The sequence below is a fragment of the Apium graveolens genome, chromosome 1 (assembly GCF_009905375.1).
Source record: "Apium graveolens cultivar Ventura chromosome 1, ASM990537v1, whole genome shotgun sequence".
Taxonomy (NCBI): domain Eukaryota; kingdom Viridiplantae; phylum Streptophyta; class Magnoliopsida; order Apiales; family Apiaceae; genus Apium; species Apium graveolens.
In genome coordinates, this window is record NC_133647.1 from 6627393 (window position 1) to 6646299 (window position 18907).

The window sequence follows — 18907 nt, forward strand, 5'->3', positions numbered from 1 at the left end:
TCCCGTACACCATTTCATCTCTAGACATCTGACTTAAAGCTTGGAAATTCACATGTCCTAGTCTTGTGTGCCACAGTCGTGAGTTCTCCTCTGCTTTTATTACTAGGCACATGGGTCTGCTTTCCTCCAAACAGATTTTGTATAATCTGTTTACTGATCGTCTTACTCGCATTAACAACCTTTCTTTCTCATCATAGACTGACAGATACTCTCCTTCAATTACCACCTTGTTTTTGTCTTCTGTGAGTTTCCCCAGGCTTATTATATTATTTCATAAATTCGGAATGAAGTAAACATCCCGCAACAGCTTTTCTTCGCCATTTTTGCACATAAACGACAGTGTACCCTTTCCTTTTACATTCATGGTTGATCCATCCCCAAACCTTACTAGTCCAGTCATATTTTCGTCAAGAGTTTTGAACTTCCCTTTCTGTCCCGTCATGTGGCTTGACGCACCGTTATCCAGATACCAGACTTGTGACTCCTTTCTATCATCTTCAACCTTTAAATCAGGTACCATTCTTTCATCATTTAACAGTACAAACTCCTGGGTTTCACACTCTGTGAGAAGGAGCGCAGGCTCATCTTCTTCCAGTTTCGAGAGGTTGACTTCCATTTGTGAGTCCCTCACATCTCTACACGGTTTGTGACACTCCGAGGAAAAATTTCCATAATTCTGGCAATTGAAACATCTCACCCTACTTTTATCTCTTCCCATACGATTGTCTCTTCCCCGAAATTCTGAATTTCCTCGAGCTCCCTCTTTGCTTGTCTTCTTTAACCACTCCTCACGGGTTAATAGCAGCTGAGCATTTCCTTCTTTCTTTCTCCACTCCTCCTCTGTCAACAGGAGTTGTCCTTGATTCACTTCAGTTTGACCACGAAGCCTTTCTTCATGGGCCTTTAATGAACCCACAACTTCCTCCACGGACATTACTTCCAAGTTTCAAAATTGCTCAATAGCTGAGGCAATTTGAAGAAATTTGGAGGGAACGGCCCTAAGTAGTTTCTTTACCACATAGGCTTCCTCCATTTTCTCACCCAACGCTCTAATGTTAGTCACCAAACCATTCAGCTTCATGTAAAAATCATCCAATTGATCTCCATCTCGCATCTTCAATGATTTAAAATCACCTTTTAATGTCTGCGCCCTTGCTTTCTTGACTTTGTCAGCTCCCAAACTTACTGTTTTGATGGCATTCCAAGCTTCTTTTGTTGTGTCTTTCTCTGCTATTGACAGTAGCAACGCCTCTGGTATTCCTTGATATATGACTGCCAATGCCCGTTTATCCACCTTTTCTTCAACAGGAGCTTTTGGATCTTTAGGGTCAATCACTTCCCATACTCCGTGAGCTTTCATGAAGACTTTCATTTTCAATGCCCATGCAGCATAATTTGTTTTTGTCAGCATAGGGTAACTTAAGCCAAACGTACCTTTTTTAGGTTTGCTTGTATCACTATTTGATGAGGTCGACATTGTTTGGTTGGCTCTGATACCACGTGATGTATATGGCTGTGTGTTTAATAATTAACGCAGCAAGATAAATGAGAAAACAGAAGAGTTTACTACTTGATGTACTCTCTCTTATTAATCCAGAAGTGCAGTTACAATACATATATAGGAATGAAAGCAAAACAGAAAGCTAGAAACCCGTACCAACGTGATAAACCAAAGACCCCTACTTCTACTCTACCACCTTATCCTTATTCCACTAATCCTACAAACTCTCAACTGGTATAAAGACTAAATCAAATCACATGTTAACAGCTATATACCTCAGCTATTAACACGTTTATTACACTTATATATGCTTGGATTAAATATCCAACACCTAGTTGCCTAATCTTTCTTTTATTTTTCAAAACATGCTCCAACCCTTTCTTTTCATAATTTGTTTTGTGAAATAGTAATACATTTATAAGAATATTTAATCATGATGCATAAAATTCTATGAACAATAATACAATAAATAACTTAAAAAGATTTGAATGTATTTAACCTCTTGAGCTGTATATGCAGGTGTAAAATCTAACTCTCCAGAAGGTGCTCCTCTGCTTGCCCTACAATTTTATAGCCATTCAATGGTCATAAAATTACGTTTAGTAAATAAACTTTTTGATGTTGATGAAATTAGGCAATTATAAATTTGTTTAAAATCAATGTCATGTATTAACAAATAATGAGTGCGTACAGGGAAAATCAAGGATTACCTTCAAAAAGCTTTCCTTGACTGCACAGTTACATGTGGTTTATCTGTGCCATATGTGTGATGGACCTATCAACTACATAATCAATATATAAATTGATCTTGTCTCATTGGACATCTTTTGCAAATTCAATCAAAACATGATCATTATCAATTAATTTAGCGCTTTCTTCATATAAATTCTACCAATTTATCCATATTTCAAATTGTCCTTCATGTACTTTATCACAACACTATATGAAAATCTGTTAGATTCAATATACTCTGGAATCTCATTCCATTTCCCGCCAACATACTTAGTTCTCGAGAACTCTTATAGAGATATTGGATGAAATCTTGATATTAAAGGAAGAAGAACCTACATCATATTGTGAAGCAACTAAGGAGATGAGTGGCAATGTTGCATGAATACAGAGATAGAAACAATAAAAAAGAACCAGACTTAGGTACTCACAGATTCACTGTAGTGATACAAGCTCATTGTTATAATCTGGGTGTACAAGTTAAATAAGGATTAAGTGCGAAAGTTTGTAAAGCATAAAGCTCATTTAGTTGCAGAAGGTTTTATTCGGAAAAAAGGAATTAATTATAACAAAGTGTTTGTTGGAAACATGTATGGCCTTAACTTGATATTTCTTGGAATTTGTGTAAGATATACATAGTATAAAAACACTAAGGCTACTGCCAATTTATTGAGACACACGAGAGGGAAGAGCTTCAGTTCTGTTTTACTACTTTGGTTTTTCTAGCTGGTGGTGTCTTACCAGCACAGCACCAAACACAATTTATAGGCCTCATATTAGCACCTTACATCATGGCTTACATATTACATATTAATTATCAGCCTACTAATTTGAGTACAAACCAGCTAGCTTACAATTCTTCTACTGCGTATTGACCATGTAAACTGCTGGATCATAAGATTAGTTTGACAACTTAACTAAAACACACTATATATTCAGGAAATGTCTAGCTGTGCAGTTTTACTTTTTTGCATCAGGTGTCTTCAATAGGTGCTTCATTTAATAACCCTACTGGAACCTTTTTCTGTATATTAATCTCCAGCTAGAATTGTTTACCAGTCAAGAAATCTATAATTTTTGTGGCTTATTTTGTATAGACTTTTTTCTTGATGCTAACTAGCCGAGCTCTGATTATTAGTAATGTGAAGGGTTTGAATTCTAACACTCCCCCTTAAACCCGAATTTGCATTCCGAGCTTCTTTTTCATTTTATGAAATATCTCCGGCTTTAATGGCTTTGTAAATATATCCGCAAAATTGTCTTCTATCCTGCAGTGCACCAGTTCCACAAGTTTATCGTTCACCTATTCTCGAAGGAAATGATATTTAATATGGATGTGCTTACTCCGACTGTGTGACACTGGATTTTTCGTGAGAGAAATAGCGGATTTATTATCCACGTAAATTTTAACCGTACCTTCCTTCGGAAGATTTAACTCACCCAATATGTAGCCTAGCCATATAGCCTGACATGTGCATGCTGCTGCTACTGCGATGTATTTCGCCTCACATGTTGATAGAGAAACTGTCTGCTGCTTCTTTGATGACCATGAAAATATCGCTGAACCGATATGAAAAACATATCCCGAAGTTCTTTCCCGTCATCCAAGTCACCACCATAATCACTGTCTGAATAGCCAACTAATTTCAAATCTTGAGAATGCATGTAAAATAAGCCATGATCAAGTGTACCTTTTATTTACCTCAAAATTCTTTTAGGTGCCATGAAATGATCTTACTTCGATTTTTCCATGTACCTACTAACCAATCCAACTGCATACTTAATATTTAATATTGGGATGAGTGAAAGTTAGGTACCTCAAACTTCCGACCAAACTTTTGAACAACGTCGAATTTACCGACTTCCTTGTTGAATCAACTCTGAGCTTTATGCTCGGTTCTGCTGGCGTGCTTACTGGCTTGCATTCCTCCATTCTAAACTTCTTTAAAATCTGTTCCGCATATTTTTTCTGAGAAAAAAAAATTCCTTCTTTGTTTTGCTTCACCTCGACTCAAGAAAGTATGACATTTTACCAATATCTATCATCTCAAATTTATTAGTCATACCCTTCTTAAAAATTATTGAACATACAAGAATTATTTTGGGTATAAAGATCATGTCATACATGTATAAGCACACGATCTAATATTTCCCTCTGAATTTATCTTCGTATAGAGGGCATGCTCGTATGGACTCTTCACGAAACCAGTTCTCTGAAAATATTCATCAACCCTTGTATTCCATGCTAGCGGAGCTTGCTTCAGACCATATAAGGCTTTCTTTAGTCTGTATATTTTATTTTCTCGGCCTTTCTGAACATATCCGGGTGGCTGCTCAATATAGAATTCTTCTTCAAGATAACCATTCAGAAATGCTGACTTGACATCCATCTGAAATATTTTTCACTGGTTCTGAGCTGCAATTGCTGTCAGAAGTCGTATGGTATCAACTCTTGCAACTATCACGAATACCTCGTCATAGTCAATGCCATATCTCTGCTTGTAGCCTTTGGCCACCAACCTCACCTTGTATTTCTCCACTGCTCCATCTTGATTCATCTTGGTTTTGTAGACCCACTTGACACCAATTGCTTTGTGTCCTTTTGGAAGATCTGTGAGCTCTCAAGTCTCATTTTTATTTATTGCACCAATTTCCTCATCCATGGCTTTATTCCATTTTCTTTCTTCAGAAGCCTCTCCAAATGTAACTTGATCACATTCAACCATTAAACAAAATAGAGAATAATCAAAATTTTCAGTTGGACTTGTTTCAACATAAACATCATCCAAGTTTCGTATCTTTCTTGGCGCTCCCCCTGAACTGCTGCTTCCTCCGGTTGATGTTGTTGATGCGGGAGTTTGTTGAGTCGAACTTTGTGCAGGAGTTGGATCATCATCTCCATCATCTTCAATATTGGAGTCGTCAATGTCATTATCATCATCATTAAAGAATAAACCGACAACTTTTCTTTCTTCCTCGCTCCATCTCCAGTAATCTGATTCATCAAACTCAACATCTCTAGAAATGATTAAATTCTTCGTTAGGGGATTATAGAGTCTGTACGCCTTGCTCAGTTTATCATATCCAGTAAAGATACACTTTTTGCCTTTGTGATCTAGCTTCTTTATTTTTTGATCAGGAACACGGGCATCAGCAATACACCCTAAAATTCTGAGATGTCCAACTAATGATTTTCTCCCATTCCATGCTTCATTTGGTGTTTTGTTTCTGATACTTTTTGTTGGACAACGATTTAACAAATATACTGCACATAAAACAGCTTCCACCTAGACAGTTCTTGGCAAGTGCATTGCTTTCACCATACTCCTTGCCATGTCAAGAATCGTGTAGTTCATCCTTTCTGCAATGCCATTTTGTTGAGGAGTATATGTCGTTGTCAATTGATGATTTTTACCATGTGCTCAATAGAAACTCTCGCCTCCTCTGTCTGATCTGAGTGCCTTCAAATAATGTCCACTTTGTTTTTCCGCCAATGCTTTGAACTCCTTGAATTTATCAAGAGCCTCCGATTTTTATTTGATGATATACACCCAATTTTTTCCGCTAAAATCATCAATAAATATTAGGTAATACCTATTACCTCCAAGTGATGGGATATCAAATGGACCAGCTATATATGTGTGAACTATCTCCAATGGCCTCCCGGCTCTCCATGATTTTTCAGCGGGAAAATTTTGTCTGTGTTGTTTCCCCTTGACACATGCTTCACCCAAATTTTCCGGTTCATTGATTTCTGCCAAACCGTCCACCATCTTTGTCTTTGACAATAATTTTAAGCTAGAAAATCCAAGATGACCATATCTCAAATGCCACCGCCACGAGTCATTTTTAATGATCGAATTTAAGCACTTCTGCACCTTCGTCTGCATAATGAGTGTGAACAGGCGATTCTGTTACATCTCCACATTAGCAATCAATTCTCGAACCTGATTTTTGATGGTAAGAGAATTATCCTGCATCTGTATATTATATCCTTTTTCCACGAGTTGATCAAGACTCATGATATTATTTTTCAAAGGAAGTATAAAATAAACATCATTTTTATATTTTTCTCACCATTCTTTGTCACAATCGTAATTGTACCTTTCTCTTTGACCAGAATCTTTGAAGAATCACCAAAAGTAACTACTCTGCTGATGGTCTCGTCTATCTCCATAAATAAATCTTTATGGCCAGTCATATAATTGTTGGCTCCTGAGTTAAGATACCAAACATCCTTCTTGCTCTCCTCGTCTCCTTTATAAATGAGGAACATAGCAGTACCAACATCTTCATCATCTTTTACTGCTACAAAATGACTTATTTTTTCCATTTTTGGTGTTCTACACTCGTAACTGAAGTGACCAAATTAATTACAATTATGATATTGAAATTGAGATTTGTCACCTCGTTGAAATCCACCTATTCCCCGGCCTCTAAAATTCTAACCACGACCAGATGCTTGATAACATTCAGAATTCTGGCCTCTGTTGAAAGACTGCCTTCCACGTCCTCGTCCACCTCGATAGCCACCTCTAAAGCCACCTTTTCCACGGACAGAACTGCTACTTCCAGAACTATCGCCAATGGATACTTTACTTTGCAACGCCTTCTCTAGATGGCTTGTATCATCATACTAGTTCATCCGCTGCTCGTGAGGTTGAAGTGAACCTACGAGCTCATCAATGGAAATTGTGGAGAAGTCCTTTGACTCCTCGATAGAAGTAACAACATAATCAAATTTCCTTGTCAATGAATGAAGTAATTTTCCATGAACCGAACATCATCAAGACTTTTCCCGTTTCTTTTCATCTCATTTGTCACAATTTTCAAATGCATAACAAATTCAACAGTATTTTCAGAATTTTCATCTTTAAATTTTCGAACTCCCCGCGTAGCACCAGGAGCTGCACCTTTTTAACTTTTTTAACTCCTTGGAATGATTTTCGTAAAATCTCCCACGCAATCTTTGATGTTTTAACCTCCGAAATTTTTTCTAAGGTGGATTCATCGATACCTTCAAAAATCCTGTAAAAAGCCTTTTTGTCTTTTTTCCGGGACTCCATTAACACCGTCATCTTGGTATTTCACGGGGCTGCTTCAGCGGCTGCATCTGTGGGCTCGTCATACCCGCTTTCGACAATATCTCAATCGTCGTAGGAACCGAGTAACACCTTCATTTGAATACTCCAATTCCCGTAATTTGTACCCGTCAATTTTGGAATATTTGGTTGCACCATCGTCGCCATTTTTCACAAACAGAACCTTAGCTCTGATGCAACTTGTTGGAAACGTGTATGGCCTTCACTTAGTATAAAAACACACAGGATTACATGTATATATTAATAAGAATACTGCCAATTTATTGAGACACACGAGGGGGAAGAGTTTCGGCTCTGTTTTACTACTCTGGTTTTTCTAGCTGTTGGTGTCTTACTAGCACAGTAGCAAACACAATATATAGGCCTCATATTAGCACCTTACATCATGGCTTACATGATATATTAATTACCAGCCTACTAATTTGACTTCAAACCAGCTAGCTTACAATTCTTCTAATGCGTATTGACCATGTAACCTGCTCGATCATAACAGTAGTTTGACAACTTAACTTTAGCATACCGTATATTCAGGAAATGTCTAGCTGTGCAGTTTTACTTTCTTGCTTCAGGTATCTTCAATAGCTGCTTCATTTATAACTCTGCTGAAACCTTTTCTTCTGTATATTAATCTCCAGCTAGATGTTTACCAGTCTAGAAATCTATAATTCTTGTGACTTATTTAATATGTAGGGTTTAAATTCTAACAATGTTCACTCTAGTGGCAGGTCGTGAAAACATAAGGTTATTAATAGCACTCTCACGAAAAGAGGATTGGGAAGTACACCATTTAGATGTTAAATCAGCATTTTTAAGCAAAGAGCTCCTCAAAGAGGTGTATGTTATGCAGCCAGAAGGATTCAAAAAGAAAGGACAAGAACAGAATTGTGCAAATTGTCAATGCATGGCTCTATACGTATTACGTCAAGCCAGAGCTTGCAATGTAAGACTGGAAAAATGCCTGAAGGACCGGGGTTTCGATATATGCTTACATGAATAAGCTGTACATACAAATTAAAGTGCTAAAAATAGAACATTTTAATATTCGTAGTTTAGGTAGAAGACCTATTAGTGGCAGGTTCTATTTAGGATGAAATCAAATAATATCAGTAAAAAATGAATAAAAAGTTTGAGACTAGCGACTTGGGTTTACTATTTTATTTTCCCAATATTGATGCTAAACAAGGGAAGATGTTCACTGCACTGAAACAGTCCACGTATACCATGAAAATTATGGAAAAAGCAGAAATGTAGAATAGTAACTCATCAGAATTTCCAATGGAGCAAAAGTTGTAGTTAGATAAAGATGCATATTATTGTTGGAAGTACAAGGTATTTACTTCATACACGACCCGATATTTTATATGCGGTAGGCATTTTCTTGTTTACCCTCTACTTCACTGCCTTGAGACCATCTCCTATTTTTTTTAATCCTAGCTGCCTAATCTTCATTTTATTTTTCAAAACTTGCTCCAACCCTATCCTTCATAATTTATTATTTGAAATATTAATACCTTTATTTGAATATTTAATCACGATGCATAAAATTTTATGAATAATAATACAATAAATAACTTAAAAATTATTTGAATGTATTTAACCTCTTGAGCTCTATATGCAAGTGTAAAATCTGACTCTCCAGAAGGTGCTCCTTTAAATTTAGTTCTTGCCCTATGTTTTTGCAGACTGTCACAAAATTAGGTTAATCAAATAAACTTGTTGATGTTGATGAAATTAGGGAAATATAAATTTTCTTAAAATTAGTGTCTACATGTATTAATAAATAATGAGAAATTCAAGGGTTACCTTCAAAAAACTCTGTCTTGACTACACAGAAACATGTGGTTGTATTTGTGCCATATTTGTAATGGACATATCAACTACATCATCAATATATAAATTGATCTTGTCTGTTGACGTGTTGTTTCCGCCTACTGCTGTTCTTTACGCCCAGTTTCTAATCGAATCCAGCTCTGATACCAATTTGTTAAACATATCATGAATTATATAAGAGAAAAAAGGTACTGGAAGAGTATATATTATTTCATTAGATAAACATTAGAGCATCTCCAACCATCACCACCTGTTAGCTAAAAAGTCTATGTCGCACATTTATATACAAATTAGCTAAAAAATATACTACTCCAACCATGTTACGTGTTAGCAAAAAATTTAGATATCATGTATTCCATCTTCTATATCTGTTAATCCTGTAGCCATTAGCTAAAACATCCACGTCACATCCACGTCACCTTTCTTAACTTTTTACCTTATTTTAACCTAATTTTGCACATCAATACATACATATATTCATATTATATTGTTATTCCGCAATTTGCAAATCAAAACACTGCCATATATATGTATATATATCTTAAGTTAAAACATTTTATAATTCAGAAAAAATCTCAAGAATTCCATTCAACCCCCATTCTGTAATTCTTGTTGCATTGTTAGGGACTAACAATTGGTATTAGAGCAAGCTCTTAAAGAACAAAGAGTTTAAAGATCACAACAAACAGCAAGATGAACGAGAAGATGTTAGAGTCAAGATTCCTTTTCTGGACAAAGACAATTACCATCACTGGAAGGTAAAGATGCATCTTTATTTACTTTCTCAAGATGAGGCCTATGTAGATTGCATAGAGAGAGGCCCTTATGTACCAATGAGAGCTGCAACTGGAAATGAACCATCAGTTCCCAAGCCAAGGCATGAATGGTCAGATCCTGATATTGAACAAGTCGGGAAGGACAAGAAGGCCATGAATATTCTGTTTAATGGAGTTGATGGTGACATGTTTGACAACATCATCAATTGCAAAACTGCCAAGGAAGTTTGGGATACAATTCAGATTCCGTGATGGCACTGAACAAGTTAGAGAAAACAAGATGTAGCTGCTAATTCAGCAATATGAGCACTTTTATAGTGAAGATAGTGAGTCTCTCAGTGACATTTTTAGTAGATTTCAAAAACTACTAAATGCTCTGAAGTTGTATGGAAGAGTCTATCAGACAAAAGACTCCAATCTTAAGTTCCTTAGATCTCTTCCAAAGGAATGAAAACCAATGACAGTCTCATTGAGAAACTCTCAAGATTACAAGGAGTTTACTTTGGAGAGACTCTATGGCATCCTGAAAACTTATAAGCTTAAAATAGAGCAAGATGAGAGGATGGAGAGAGGATAGAAGAAAGGAGGATCCATTGCACTGGTTGCTGAGTTGGAAAAAGAGAGGGAGATGAAGATAGAAGCTGTTGAGTCTACTTCTAAGGTCTGCGAAAATAAGGGCAGGGGGGCTGGTAGCAGAAAATAAAGATTCTTTGAGCCAAGATGATATGGATGATATTGATGAACATCTAGCATTTCTTTCCAGAAGATTTGCCAAGCTCAAGTTCAAGAAGAAATTTGGAGCAGCTAAGCTAAATAGAAACATGGTAGATAAATCAAAATTCAAATGTTACAAATGTGGCTTAGCAGGGCACTTTGCCAGTGAGTGTAGAAAGTCAGATTCCAGCAAGAAGAAGTTTGAGCCTGTGGATTATAAACAGAAATATTTTGAGTTGCTCAAACAAAAGGAAAGTGCTTTCATTACACAAGAAAATGACTGGGCAGCAGATGGTCTGGATGAGGATGAGGATGTCAGCTATGTCAATCTAGCCCTAATGGCCAAGTCTGATAAAACAGAGACAAGTTCTTCAAGTAATCGGGGAAACAGAAAGAATCTATAGTACTTGGATAGTGGTTGTTTAAGACATATAACAGAGTTCAAGGAAAGAGCTGGCCCAGGTATTACTTTTGGAGATGATAGTAAGGGTTATATTGTGGGATATGACTTGATTTCAAAAGACAATGTCATCATTGAGGAGGTTGCCTTAGTGGATGCACTAGTACAGAAAGGTCCATCTGCGTCGCACTTTTTTGCATCGGTTGAATATACAACCAACACTTAAACACACTTGAAGCATCGGTTGTAACTTTAACCGATGCCTTAAGGCATTTGTGCATGATCTGTTGCGTCGGTCATTGATATAACTGATGCTTTTGACAATCTGTAGCGTCGGGCTTTAAAATGCCGACGCCTAAAATCCTTTATAGCGTCGGTCTTTATAATGCTGATGCTGTAACTTATGCGTACAACGTCGGCATTTAAAATACCGACGCTTTAGGTTTTGTTTATAGCATCGGCTTGTAAATGCCGACGCTACAGATTTGGTTTAGAGCGTCGACGTGTAATTGCCGACGCTGTAGATTTGCTTTAAAGTGTCGTCTTCTGAATGCCGACACTATAGGTTGTTATTTTTTTAAAATAATTTTAAGAAAAAATTTAAATAATAAAAAATTTAAGTATAGTTATAAAATATGAAATAAAATTAATAAAATTGTGGATGGGATATTATTACTATCATTGTAAAATAGTAGAAAATTAAATATCTATGATATATACTAAACTCTAAATTAATAAAATAATTTTATAGTTACAAAAGAATTGATATTTTACAAAAAATATCTCTGTTTTTCAACCAAGTCTTCTGTAAATTTAATTTTTGCTTATGATTGAGAGTGCATGGTAAGAAGCCCCATAACTATCTGTAACTATGCAAACCAGCCCCAGGTGAGTCACTACACACTCAAAAGCACTAAGACGATTTGTATTGATGCTACAATCAGAAGCAGGAAAAGACCAATGATCAGATAAGAGGCGGATTAATAAAACTCAAGCAATCTGTAGGGAATTATTATGGTAACATATCTATCTTAATCACTGATCACCAATATCTAAAGATTTATTGACTATATAGCTGTAATGATATTGTGATTTACGGCTCATGTTACCGATCAGATGATTATATATCTTAATCACTCATCAACTATATAAGAAACTTGCACATACTCAACAACTTACAGGTAATAAAATCTCAGTTCATAATTTTTTTGAACTATATAAGAAACTTGCACATATCAGCAACTTTTGAAAACTAAAGAACATGTCAAAACAAATGTTAAAGCATCATCAATCAAGAAATCTTCACCTCCATGATCTTTGGTTTATTCGGCTCTGGAGGTGGCAACTTATCCACCGGAACAGTCAACACATTGTCTTGATAAACAGCCTTGACCATCTGGAAATTAGCATTCTCAGACAAAACTAACTTCATAATAAACTTGCCAATTCTCTTCTCCTGTTTAACATGTTTGCGAGACCACACCACCCCCACCGGTAGCATATTATGGTACTATTACATGGTGCACATTGGAGGACTTAATGGCCCTCGCAATTGATGCCGTAAATGCTTTAAATGGCTTGGCATTGGGGCAAGGTAAACCTGCAGTTGGTTTGGGCATGTTCATGCAATGGCTCAACACAGATACTGTTCGTAAGTTTTTCAGCGGGCAAAGCTTCATTGGAATCGAGGCAACAAAATCAGTTCCAAGCGAAAACCCTGATCAGTTTTACCGTGTCTGAGAAAATACTGGAGTGGTCATCCCGAAACCCATTGTTTGGACATCTTCGGTGCCTGCTCAGGATGTTCTTGACCTGGACTTGCTAGTGCGTCTCCTACAGAACCCAGGAGACGTCGACAAGCTGATAAAAATATGTGATTCGATAGCTAAAGGGAGGTCATGTGCCAGTGCCATCGCAACCATTCTTGAATCGTTACTTACCTTTCCAAGGGAAAATACAGCTCCTGGACATAATTCACATTGTATTACTGGTGAATCCTCTGCCCCTCCAATAACCGTTTCTTCAATGGTCACATCAAGCAGCAATAAGAGTCTAATTAACAATGACATACCATCACCAGAAGCAACAATGGCCCCAATGTCACCTCTGTATTCCTCACCAAGTACCAACTGGGAATCAGATATGGAGATTGAGAGTCCAATCAATGATAATGGAACTGTCGCTGGTATGAGAATGGAACCTCCAATATCACCAGTGGCTATATTTTCTTTGCCACAAACCGCAAGCCTACAGCCACCACCAAATGGGCTGCCATCCCTTCTGCATAGGAATTCAGCTCTACTCCAGATGCACCCGTACCCTGTCTCAAGCCAAACTGCTCTGATACCTATGCCGGGGACACAACTCGTAACAGCAATGGGTCTGAATCCTTTAGTCAAAGATTTGGTTACATTGCTAATGGTCAACCAGCAGGCTGCTGCTAATATGATAGCCGCCTTTAGTCACTCAACCCCTCCCATGAACTGATCTTCGTTGTGTGCAAACACTCAAATAGTTGGGCAAAACTCACAGTCAAACTCATGCTCATGTTATTCGACCATGCCAACATCATATATCAAGTCCAGGGGGTGAGGATCCCATCTGTGTTTGTATGTTCTTGCCTTCCTAATACTTTCTGCACATATATTGAATCTGCACTTTTCACATGTGTACCTAGATGGATGATAACACCAATCGCATGCATTACAATTAGCCCGATGTGAATCACTTTCAAAAATGTGATTGAGTTGGTAAAGCCATCCAATATGAAGAAGCAACGTAAAGCCATCGCTATAAGATATCTAGGTAAAGCCATCGCTATAAGAAGCAACGTAAAGCCATCGCTATAAGATATACCACTGCACAAAACTTCACATCCATCACACTGGAAAAGCTTGACTGGGTCACTACGCTTATATGCCAATAACATTTTACCTGGCCAAGGTTGATCCTCGATCACTCTAGGCAACTTCGCACAGACTTTTGTGAATCCAAAACTAACATTTGGTGCATCTATAAGATGAGTCTAATGTATTATCATTTACTTTGCAAGCATAACATTTGAATGAGGATGGATGCTCGATTAAGGCTAATGGGTGTTTATGACCTGGATGCTCAAATAAAGGGTCCTTTTTTGACTGGTGAAATAAGAACACAGCACATTTGAAGCAAAACTCATAACTGTATTCTTTGGAACACTATCAAGTTTCTTGACAGCAACCATTAGATACTCTAACTTTTCAGAAACTGTATTCTGCCCACAAAGTCCGTTAATCACTTCATCAACTGTAAAATTCTCTGGTCTAAAACCTTTCCTACACATTCCCTTGTATAATAGCAAAGCCGAATCAACATCCCAATCTTACAATATCCACTAACAAGATGCTCATATGTAACACAACTACTATCGACCCCATTTAACTCCATCTTTCCAAAAAACTCCTCAACCCTCTTAAGCTCGCCAACCTTAAAAAACCCCCCAATTATCGTATTATAAGCAACCAAATCACGCTCCAAACCCTTCATCCCCATTTCTTCCCACACCCTCAAAGCATCCCCCATCCTCTCAACCTCACAATACACCGCCATCAAAACACTATAACTATACGAATTCCCCGCACACCCCCTGTCACCATAGAGAAGTTTTTGGTGATGGATGAGATGGATGGCATAGTTGGTGAAGTTTGAAGCTTTTTTGTGTTTTGCAGTGGAGTGCATAGAGAAAGGAGTTTCGGACTTCGTTTTTAGAACTTAATAGGAAAACGAGAACTCGGCTCGTAAAATATTTATGTTTGACTTGATAATAATTTTGATTAAAGCAATATTTTTTAAAATATTATTTTGATTTTTAAAATTATATGTTTTAATTTTAATAGATTTGATCCAATTGAACTCAAGCCAAATCGATCATATTTAATTTTTGATGACATTTATTGAAAGTGATACGAGTTTTCGAATTGAACTTGAGCCTATTAAACTTTTTATGAGCCGAATTTTAAGCGTAAAAGTAAAAGATCGATCAAATCAGAGCTTGGTCCCGAACTTTTAAATCGAATTTGAGCTATTGAAGTGATGTAATATTTTGAATACATCACTTGCATAGGACCTACAAAACATTGTCCAATTAATTGTACTTAGATGACACCTTTAATTAGGGGTGTACACGGATCTGGTTGGGCGGGTTGGGAGAATTTAGCAACCCAACCAAATTAGTTCGGGTTTTCAAAATTTCAAACCAAACCAAACCGTTTAAATTTGTAACCCAAACCAATTTGTATACTTCGGTTATAGTTCGGTTTGGATCGGTTTGATCAGTTTATTAAATATATGGATCTGTATTAATGGCCTAAACATAGTTTTGGATTAACTTATTAGCATGTACATATATATTTTAATTGGGTTGGGTTGGATTGGTTTAAAATTATCGAAAACCATATACAACCCAATTAAATTGGGTTGACATATTTTCAACCCAACTATATATCGGGTTGAAAAAAATCGGTTTGGTTCGGCCGAAATAAGGTCGGTTCGGTTTGGATTGGTCGGGTTGGCCAAACCGTGTACACCCCTACCTTTAATTGTACTTAGATGACACCTACTTGTATTGAGTTTCAAAATGTGTTATTTAAGTGTCAATAAAATGCTATGCAAGTGTAAATTTGTAGTAGTAATAATACATGTCTTTTTTGAAAAAATCTTTCATATTAATTTTTTTAACATGAATCAAAATTTTCATCTTTACAGCTACATTAATTATATTATATATTGATTTAAAAATAAATACAAAATTACTACTAAGCGAATACAATATACAAAAAAAACGTTGATATTTATCGAATAAGCAAAATAAATGACAATAATGACCATTAATCATATAATTGTATATAATAGATATGTACAAGTATTATCTGATAATTAAGCTCCAAGGGAGTATTTTTTTTAAATTATTTGAAAAACAAAAATTTAAAATAACTAACTAATTATTACATAGAAACTAATAAATAATATTTATAAAAGAATTGTCGTATCCATCTATACTATTATATTAAAAACAAAACAATAAAAATTTGGTTAGTAGTCATTTTGATAATATTTATTATATTTAAAATAAAATACATATGTGCATATTATATTTGAAGTAGAAAATAATTTAAAATAGAACACATATATGCATATTATATTTGAAATAGAAAATAATTTTTATTTGAAATAGAAAACAAGTTAAAATAGAACACATATATGTATATTATATTTTAAATAGAAAACAATTTTTATTTGAAATAGAAAACAATTTAACACTTTTCATATACAATTTAAATTAGAACAGAATGAATACCACAAGAGACTCAGAAATAGAAACCCCACGGAGCCAGCGACGAACACTGTTTAGCGGCGGCGACAGAGACGGTCAGTCAACAAAATCGAACTCCTTTCAGGTAAATTTACATCACAAAGTTGTATGTATCTACATATACAAGAAATTTAAACCACAGTGTTGTATGTATCTACATATACAAGTTGATTGCAAACTGTTTGATAAAGGTCTCATAAGAAAAAAAATTCTGAATTTAAGATTTAAAGAACTATATTGGTATGTGTCTTGGTGTATATTATTGGTATGTTAGTTGTATATTATTCGCATAAGCTGTTTGCAACATGAACATTGTAGCAATTTTTTCCTTTCCTACAATTAAGGATAAAAGATCATAATATATATTTGAAATAGTATTTAACCCATAATCTTGACAATGTATCTGAAATAACAAAGAATCTACCTCTTTTCTATATGTGTATATACATGTATATATGTACACAAACAAAATGCAGTAAACTTTATATCCATGTAACATACCCAAGGAACTCTGAAAGTCCACCAATGCCCGCAAACTTGAATGGTTGTGGACTTTCGCTTTCAAGATCCTGCTTAAGATGAGATATGATTGATTTGGTATATTAATTTTACACGAAAAAGAAAGAGAATCAGGGAAGGCGACAGGATTTAGACAATCATGAATGTTTCTTTTGTCAGTTACCTCTTCTTCAGCAGCCTCTAGTCCCCCCTGAACCTAGAAAAGGTTTCTATAACCAGCCTCTAGTCAATTGCTGTATATTGATGTATTTTTATCAACACCCACGAGTCAGAGTTATGTGAGTTGTTTGCTTGTAGTGACTTACAGTTCTTGTTAAAACTTTTCAACATGCTGTCACATGAACAACATAATCAATTTGTATGCAGGAAATCTTTTAGATTTAAAAATAACTCTGACCGAACAATCTGAAATTCATCATCAGATTCTGCAGACTCGGGCTCAGAATTAGCTGCATTGACCGAACAAACTTCATAAATAGATATTATGATAGGAATTAGTGTCCCAAGATTCTCAACTGACCATGATGTTTAAAGTAACAAATTACTTTTTTTTAATAAAAGAATATATCGAATCCCGTACGTAGTAAAAATCCCTAAATAATTTTATGATATGAAAAAAAAATTAGAGAAATTGGAAAAATATTAGAAAGTACTAACAAACAAGGTCTGCAAATTTCATAGTAAAATATAGTATAAAGTCAAAACATAAAAAAAGAACCAGGAAGATACTGAAGAATTTAGCCACTTGCAAAGCACATCATTTTAAAATAATGAATCAAATTACTTTCACTCTCTGTATCACTTTCTTCTTGATATTTGACAGCTTTCCTAGCTCTTCCTTTGAATGAAATATCAGCTTTCCTAAATTTTGTCTAACAAAAATGATATTAAAAATATTGCCTGTCTTATGTATATTGTTTAGAAATGTAAAATGGATCGCCATACATGGATGTACAAAATACCACGTATATCACAGGAGTATGTTGATGGAGTTGACAAGATCATTGAATGTGCGGAGGTAAATGTAAAGAAAAAAAATGGAATTAGGAAAAGAAGACATGATCACCTGTCCATGTCGTGATTGTTTTAATTTAAAAAAGTATCCTAGTGCTATGACAGTGCGTGATCATGTATTTCATCATGGTTTCATGAATGATTATACTAAGTGGATTTGGCATGGCGAAGGAATACATTCTGAAAATACAAATAAACCTGATGAAGATTATGGAAGTAATAGAGATAGTATTCCTATCAATAAAGAAGATGATGAGGAAAATGATATAGTTGATGAGATGATCCACGATGTTGAAGATCTTCTAATGCACGAACCGAAAGTTCTTGAGAACTTGGTTGGTGATTCCAAAAAACTTCTCTATCCAGGGTGCACTGATCGGTTTACTAGGTTATCAACGACCTTGAAGTTGTGTAAGCTCAAAGTAAAAAACGGGTGGAGTGATAAGAGTTTCACGGAAATGATAAAACTTCTATCAGACATGCTTCCTCCAAATAACGAGCTTCCCACTTCTACCTATGAGGCAAAGAAGATACTGTGTCCGATGGGTATGAATGTAAAAAAGATTCATGCATGTCCTAATGATTGTGTACTGTTTCGAAATGAGCATGAACATCTGCACACATGTCCAAAGTGCGGAGCCTCTAGGTACAAGCGGGAGGGAAGTAATTCTTCTGCTAGTCACAAGAAGAGGCCCCCCGTGAAGGTTTTACGGTATTTTCCCATAGTGGAACGATTTAAACGCATGTTTGCAAATATCAATGATGCAAAGCTTATGAGGTGGCATATGGAAGGAAGAAAATCAGATGGGATGTTCCGACACCCTGCTGACTCTCCACAGTGGAGAACTATTGATGGAAAGTTCCCGGAATTTGGTCAAGAAGCCAGAAATCTTCGACTTGGACTTTGTGCAGATGGCATGAACCCATATCGCACTCTAAGCTCTCAACATAGCACTTGGCCAGTTCTTCTAA

At 36.0% G+C, this 18907-nt stretch overlaps 1 protein-coding gene across 1 annotated transcript; it reads right to left on the bottom strand.

Moving 5' to 3' along the window:
- Nucleotides 1-271: 271 nt before the first annotated feature.
- Nucleotides 272-934, bottom strand: LOC141676202 (uncharacterized). The gene has a single exon (XM_074482288.1). The coding sequence runs from the start codon at nt 932-934 to the stop codon at nt 272-274; it is 663 nt and encodes a 220-aa protein (XP_074338389.1).
- Nucleotides 935-18907: the final 17973 nt, after the last annotated feature.

Excerpts from the sequence above, each read along its gene's own strand:
- LOC141676202 (XM_074482288.1), bottom strand. The coding sequence starts at position 934 with ATGTCCGTGGAGGAAGTTGTGGGTTCATTAAAGGCCCATGAAGAAAGG.